Source organism: Leucoraja erinacea, unplaced genomic scaffold (genome assembly GCF_028641065.1).
Source record: "Leucoraja erinacea ecotype New England unplaced genomic scaffold, Leri_hhj_1 Leri_200S, whole genome shotgun sequence".
Lineage (NCBI taxonomy): Eukaryota > Metazoa > Chordata > Chondrichthyes > Rajiformes > Rajidae > Leucoraja > Leucoraja erinaceus.
This window is the reverse complement of record NW_026576101.1, coordinates 107,501-114,526: the sequence shown is the minus strand read 5'-3', so window position 1 is coordinate 114,526 and position 7,026 is coordinate 107,501. Positions and strand designations below refer to the sequence as shown.

The 7,026-nt window shown below is 45.7% G+C and overlaps 1 protein-coding gene across 1 annotated transcript in view; it reads right to left on the bottom strand.

Moving 5' to 3' along the window:
- Window positions 1-6,949: 6,949 nt before the first annotated feature.
- Window positions 6,950-7,026, bottom strand: part of LOC129716276 (N-acetyltransferase 8-like) — an 828-nt gene continuing 751 nt past the window's right edge. The window contains exon 1 of the mRNA XM_055666150.1: window positions 6,950-7,026. This exon is cut by the window's right edge and continues 751 nt beyond it. Coding sequence (XP_055522125.1) covers window positions 7,006-7,026 — 21 coding nt within the window. The 3' untranslated portion in view covers window positions 6,950-7,005.

Below are 7,026 nucleotides of genomic sequence, written 5' to 3'. Positions count from 1 at the left end.
TCTTTATGTTCCTGTTCGGTTGAAAGGAAACAGTAAAACATTGGAAAGAGCCCTGGTTTTCAAGGGGAATTTGACATCTTGTTCGGAAAAAAGGGTGATCTACAATAATTATAGGCAGCATGAAGTAAATGAGGTGCTTGAGGAGTATAAGGAATGTAAAAAGAATCTTAAGAAAGAAATTAGAAAAGCTAAAAGAAGATATGAGGTTGCTTTGGCAGGTAAGGTGAAAGTAAATCCAAAGGGTTTCTACAGCTATATTAATAGCAAAAGGATAACGAGGGATAAAATTGGTCCATTGGAGAGACAGAGTGGACAGCTATCTGCAGACCCAAAAGAGATGGGGGAGATATTGAACAATCTTTTTTCTTCGGTATTCACCAAGGAGAAGGATATTGAATTATGTGAGGTAAGGGAAACTAGTAGAGTAGCTATGGATACTATGACGTTCAAAGTAAAAAAAAGTACTGACACTTTTGAAAAATATAAAAGTGGGTAAGTCTCCAGGTCATGACAGGATATTCCCTAAGACATTGAGGGAAGTTAGTGTAGAAATAGCCGGGGCTATGACAGAAATATTTCAAATGTCATTAGAAACGGTAATAGTCCCCGAGGATTGGCGTACGGCTCATGTTGTTCCATTGTTTAGAAAGGGTTCTAAGAGTAAACCTAGCAATTATAGACCTGTTAGTTTGACTTCAGTGGTGGGAAAATTAATGGAAAAGATACTTAGAGATAATATATATAAGCATCTGGATAAACAGGGTCTGATTAGGAACAGTCAACATGGATTTGTGCCTGGAAGATCATGTTTGACTAATCTTCTTGAATTTTTTGAAGAGGTTACTAGGGAAATTGACGAGGGTAAAGCAGTGGATGTTGTCTATATGGACTTTAGTAAGGCCTTTGACAAGGTTCCTCATGGAAGGTTGGTTAAGAAGGTTCAACTGTTGGGTATAAATGCAGCAATAGCAAGATGGGTTTAACAGTGGCTGAATGGGAGATGCCAGAGAGTAATGGTGGATGGTTGTTTGTCAGGTTGGAGGCCAGTGACTTGTGGGGTGCCACAGGGATCTATGTTGGGTCCACTGTTGTTTGTCAAGTACATCAATGATCTGGATGATGGTGTGGTAAATTGGATTAGTAAGTATGCAGATGATACCAAGATAGGTGGGGTTGTGGATAATGAAGTAGATTTCCAAAGTCTACAGAGTGATTTAGGCCATTTGGAAGAGTTGGCTGAAAGATGGCAGATGGAGTTTAATGCTGATAAGTGGGAGGTGCTCCACCTTGGCAGGACAAATCAAATTAGGACGTACATGGTAAATGGTAGGGAATTGAAGAATACAGTTGAACAGAGGGATCTGGGTATAACCGTGCATAGTTCCTTGAAGGTGGAATCTCATATAGATAGGGTGGTAAAGAAAGCGTTTGGTATGCTAGCCTTTATAAATCAGAGCATTGAGTGCAGAAGCTGGGATGTAATGTTAAAATTGTACAAGGCATTGTCGAGACCAAATCTGGAGTATGGTGTACAATTTTGGTGGCCCAATTATAGGAAGCATGTCAACAAAATAGAGATAGTACAGAGGAGATTTACTAGAATGTTGCCTGGGTTTCAACAACTAAGTTACAGGGATAGGTTGAATATGTTAGGTCTTTATTCTCTGGAGCGCAGAAGGTTAAGGGGGGACTTGATAGAGGTCTTTAAAATGACGAGAGGGATAGACAGAGTTGATGTGGACAAGCTTTTCCCTTTGAGAATAGGGAAGATTCAAACAAGAGGACATGACTTCAGTATTAACGGACAGATGTTTAGGGGTAATATGAGGGGGGGACATCTTTACTCAGAGAGTGGTAGCGGTGTGGAATGAGCTTCCAGTGGAAGTGGTGGAGGCAGGTTCATTGGTATCATTTAAAATAAACTGGATAGGCATATGGATGAGAAGGTAATGGAGGGTTATGGTATGAGTGCAGGCAAGTGGGACTAAGGGGAAAAAAAGTTGTTCGGCACGGACTTGTAGGGCCGAGATGGCCTGTTTCCGTGCTGTAATTGTTATATGGTTATATGGTTGTTTCTATGTAATGTGAAAGGTGCCTTGAATATGAATTGTAATAGAATATGTGTCTCACGTAACCAGTGCAAAAAAAAAACAACTCAACAAGACGACTTTGATGCTGTTGCGACTTTGGAGGTGGAGTGATGGAGGACGATGGGACACAAGGTTTACTTGAAGTTAGAGAAATTAATATTCATATAATGACAAGGCCGGGGAAATACATAACTGATTTGTGTCGTCATCACTGTAGATCTGCTCAGAACCCAGACAGCAGGTAAATATGTCCCAGCAATATATTTCCTACGGCCTGGCCAATCCAGCTCAGTTCCTTGTGAGAATTTGTCGGAACCAGACATTTCCAGCCTAAAAATACATTCTCCATCCGAGATTACACGTAAGCTCAGCGATCTAGAAGTTACATTGCAAATCAACAACACCACAGCAGTGGCGAAGATCGACACTGGAACTCGTAGTCTCAGGCTGAGTTTTCCAGGGCCCAGAACACGGAAACTGTGGTAAACACGAATACATCACTACTTCCATTTGGGGTGGTGAGGTTCGCCCAGTAGGCAGGGTTGACCTTCAGAACCATCTGGCGACACATGTGCACAAGCTGAACTTTTTAAATTGTTTCAGGCAAGGTAACGACTCTACTTGGTATTAACCGGTATTAAAGGGGACATGACTTGAGAATTAAGGGACTGAAGTTTAGGGGTAACATGAGGGGGAACTTCTTTACTCAGAGAGTGGTAGCTGTGTGGAATGAGCTTCCAGTGAAGGTGGTGGAGGCAGGTTCGTTTATATCATTTAAAAATAAATTGGATAGTTATATGGATGGGAAGGGAATGGAGGGTTATGGTCTGAGCGCAGGTATATGGGACTAGGGGAGATTATGTGTTCGGCACGGACTTGTAGGGCCGCGATGGCCTGTTTCCGTGCTGTAATTGTTATATGGTTGTATGGTTATATGGTAACCATATAACCGTACAACAATTACAGCACGGAAACAGGCCATCGCGGCCCTACAAGTCCGTGTCGAACAATTATTTCCCCCAAGTCCAAACTACCTGCACTCAGACCATAACCCTCCATTCCTTTCTCATCCATACACCTTACCAATTTATTTTTCAATTATAAAATCGGACCTGCCTCCACCACTTCCACTGGCAGCTCATTCCCCACAGCTACCACTCTCCGAGTAAGGAACTCCGCCCTCATGTCACCCCTAAACTCCTGTCCCTTAATTCTGAAGTCGTGTTCTCTTGTTTGAATCTTCCCTACTCTCAATCGGAAAAGCTTGTCCACGTCAATTCTGTCTATCCCTCTCATCATTTTAAAGACCTCTATCAAGTCCCCCCTTAACCTTCTGCTATAGAGACTAAAGACCTAACTTATTCAACCTTTCACTGTAACTTCGTTGCTGAAACCCAGGCAACGTTCTAGTAAATCTCCTCTGTACACTCTCTATTTTGTTGACATCCTTTCTATAATTGGGCGACCAAAATTGTACACCATACTCCAGAATTGGTCTCACCAATGCCTTGTACAATTTTAACATTACATCCCAACTTCTATACTCAATGCTTTGATTTAAAAGGCTAGCATACCAAAAGCTTTCTTTACCACCCTATCTATATGAGAATCCGCCTACAGGGAACTATGCAGTTATTCCTAGATCCCTCTGTTCAACTGCATTCCTCAAATCGATACCATTTACCATGTACGTCCATGTATTGATGCCAGCCAGGACACGGGGTTGATCAGCATTGCAGAAGAGGTGCACCAACTTTCCCCACCAAAGAATCCACTGAACAAATTCTCGCTCTGTATAGGGAATTCGTGGCTATAAGCTTTGCAAGCTACCATTCAAATATGAACACACATATATTATACACCTCCCGGTTCCATAATCCAGCCCGGGTCATACCTTACAGTCACCATATGTTACTGACGTTTATAGCCACTGGTCGTTAGTCAGGATGTAGTCACGGTGGTGACCACTTGTAGTGTAACTTAACTATTTGCTAATAAACTAGTTGGACCTTTAGTTGGTGTGTTCTTTATTAGCTCTACAATTACAGAAGATATAAACAAATCTGTCAGGCATATGCAAGGTGGATAGCTGAGGCCAATAGTATTAACACATCTAAATTACTAAAACTCTGTTCTTGACCGGTTTTGGCGATCAGTGCTGCGATTTCCGAAAGAACGCCGCCACCTACGGCCGTCATTTGTGGCCATCTCGCTCAGATCCCCCCTCCGCCGTATGTGTGTCGAGGATTTTTCCCGTCGATGAAAGATGACAGAGATATTAATGATTTTACAAAATTCTCCATTCTCTCTGCTGCCCCCGCTGGCAGCAGGGGGAGGGACTATAAAACCAGGAAGTGATGTGCCTCATTCACTCTCTTCAAGATGGAGGGAGGCAGAGGGTCACGTTTCTCTGAGCAGTGAATAACACTGAACACATGTCCACACAACTATGAGTAAATACCCTTAATGTGGTTTGAAAATGAAAATATGGTTAAAGTAAAAAAGCACTGCCTGCAAATGGTTGTTTGGGTTGAAATAAAAAGGCAGTCTCTCTCTCTCTCCTCCTCTCCTCTCCACCCCCCCCCCCCCGTCTCCTACCCCCCCCCCCCCCCCCCCTCTCCCCCCCCCCCCCCCCCCCTCCTCCTCTCCCCTCCTCTCCTCCACCTCCCCTCACCTCACCTGTTTCTATGTTTCTAAAAGGGGACGCGGGAGCCGAAGATGGGGCTGGGAATTTCCTGAAATCTCAGAAAATGTTTGCAAATATTGTGTGAAGATTAACATTCACATTTTGTATGAGCCTACATAGTTTTATATATCGTAATTCATAGAATTACAGACCCAAAACGCAGAGTCATCACCACTTATGGGTCTTCCCTGTAGGAAGGGGAAGGGGAGCACGAGCACCCAGCTGCGTCAGACCACTTGCTGTCTGTCTGCATGGTGGAGGTTGTGGGCCTCGTGCTGTGCCTGGAACTGGTGAGGTGATGACTCTGGCCTGCTGGTGGCCGGTGGAGAGGCGAGGGAGGGTCGGCGGAGCTCCGTGGAGTAGGGCTCTGGTGGAGGGCCGGTGGGGGGGGGGGGGGGGGGGGGGGGGGGGTGGGGGGTGCTGGAGTAGAGATACGGGACAGCATCGGTTGCCCTGGAGACACAGTGAAGGTCGGCGACAGTAGCTGCGGAGGCCCCGCCCAAGGAGGGGCAGCCGCTGTTGTTTCAGTGGTCCGGGCCTGGGTGTGAGAGGGTCAGTGGGTGTGGATGGGTTAGTAGGTGGATCTGAGGGTGGGTCAGTGGGTGTGGGTGGTGTCAGTGTGTGAGGGTAGTCAGTGTGTGTGTGTGTGTGTGTGTGTGTGTGTGTGTGTGTGTGTGTGTGTGTGTGTGTGTGTGTGTGTGTGTTGTGTGTGTGTGTGTGTGTGTGTGTGTGTGTGTGTGTGTGTGTGTGTGTGTGTGTGTGTGTGTGTGTGTGTGTGAGGGTGCATGTGGGTGGGTGCATGCGTGCGTGAGTGGGTGTATCTGTGTGTGTGTGTGTACATGTGAGTGAGTGTGTGTGTGTGTGTGTGTGTAGGTGTTGGGTGGGTGTTTGTGAGTGGGTGCGTGAGCGTGTGTCTGAGTATGTGCGTGTTGGTGGGAAGATGAATTTGTAAATGCACAGTTAAAACCAATAGATGTGTTGAACTTGTTAACAGAGTACAGACTTGGTGACCTGTTTCCAAATGTTTGAATGCTCTGATTTATAAATGCTAGCATACCAAAAGTTTTCTTTACCACCCTGTCTGTATGAGATTCCACTTTCAAGGAACTTTGCACGGTTATTCCCAGATCCCTCTGTTCAACTGTATTCTTCAATTCCCTACCATTTACCATGTACGTCCTGTTTTGATTTGTCCTGCTAAGGTGTAGCACCTCACATTTATCAGCATTAAACTCCATCTGCCATCTTTCAGCCCATTCTTCCAATGGCCTAAATCACTCTGTAGACTTTGGAAATCCTCTTCATTAGCCACAACATCCCCAATCTTGGTATCATCTGCATACTTACTAATCCAATTTACCACACCTTCATCCAGATCATTGATGTACATGACAAACAACAAAGGAACCAACACAGATCCCTGAGGCACCCCACTAGTCACCTGACTCAAACGCGACAAACAACCATCCGCCATTCCTCGCTGGCGTTTCCCATTCAGCCACTGTTGAATCCATCTTGCTACTCCTGCATTTATGGGTTGGGACCCTTCATCCCAAGAAGTTAAGGTGTTTAGAGGCTTTCTTTGTGATTACATCAAGGTGCTGGGCCCAGGACAGATGTTCAGATATACACACCAGGAGTTAAAAGGTCTTGAGTTGCTCCACTGCTGACCAATGTAGTGGGGGGTGCTTGTGCAACTTGATCTGAATATAGGACCATACCTAATCTTAATCTACTTCAGCCCCAATGCCCTTTACCTCCCCTCCACATCCCTCCCCATTGCACCTGTCCCCTGCCCATCCATCCTCTCCGATCCCCACCCCTTCTCCTCTTCTCCCCTCACTATGACTCCCCTCATCCTTCCTCTCAATTCTCCTTCCCACCTCTCTCCGCCTATCCACCCCCATCCCCATCCCTCCACTTCCCTTCTCCATCCCTGCCCCCCCCCCCCCCAAACTCCCTCTACTCTCATCTTGTCCTTCTCCCCTCCCTTCATTCCTCCCCACCCTTCCTCTCCCCTCCCTATCCCAGCTCCAACCACATACCTCCCTGCATTCATTACTCCACTCACCTCCCCCTTTCTCCTCACCCCTCACCTATGAGCTCAAATACAATATCTAGTCAGGACGTTTCCTTTATTGACATGACTCTCCCTCCCCTCTCCAACGAAATTAGCCCAGAGACTGTTTACGGTCAGGACGTTTCGTTTATTGACGTTCCCTCTCAATGTCACGGTGGCCCCTTGTAGGA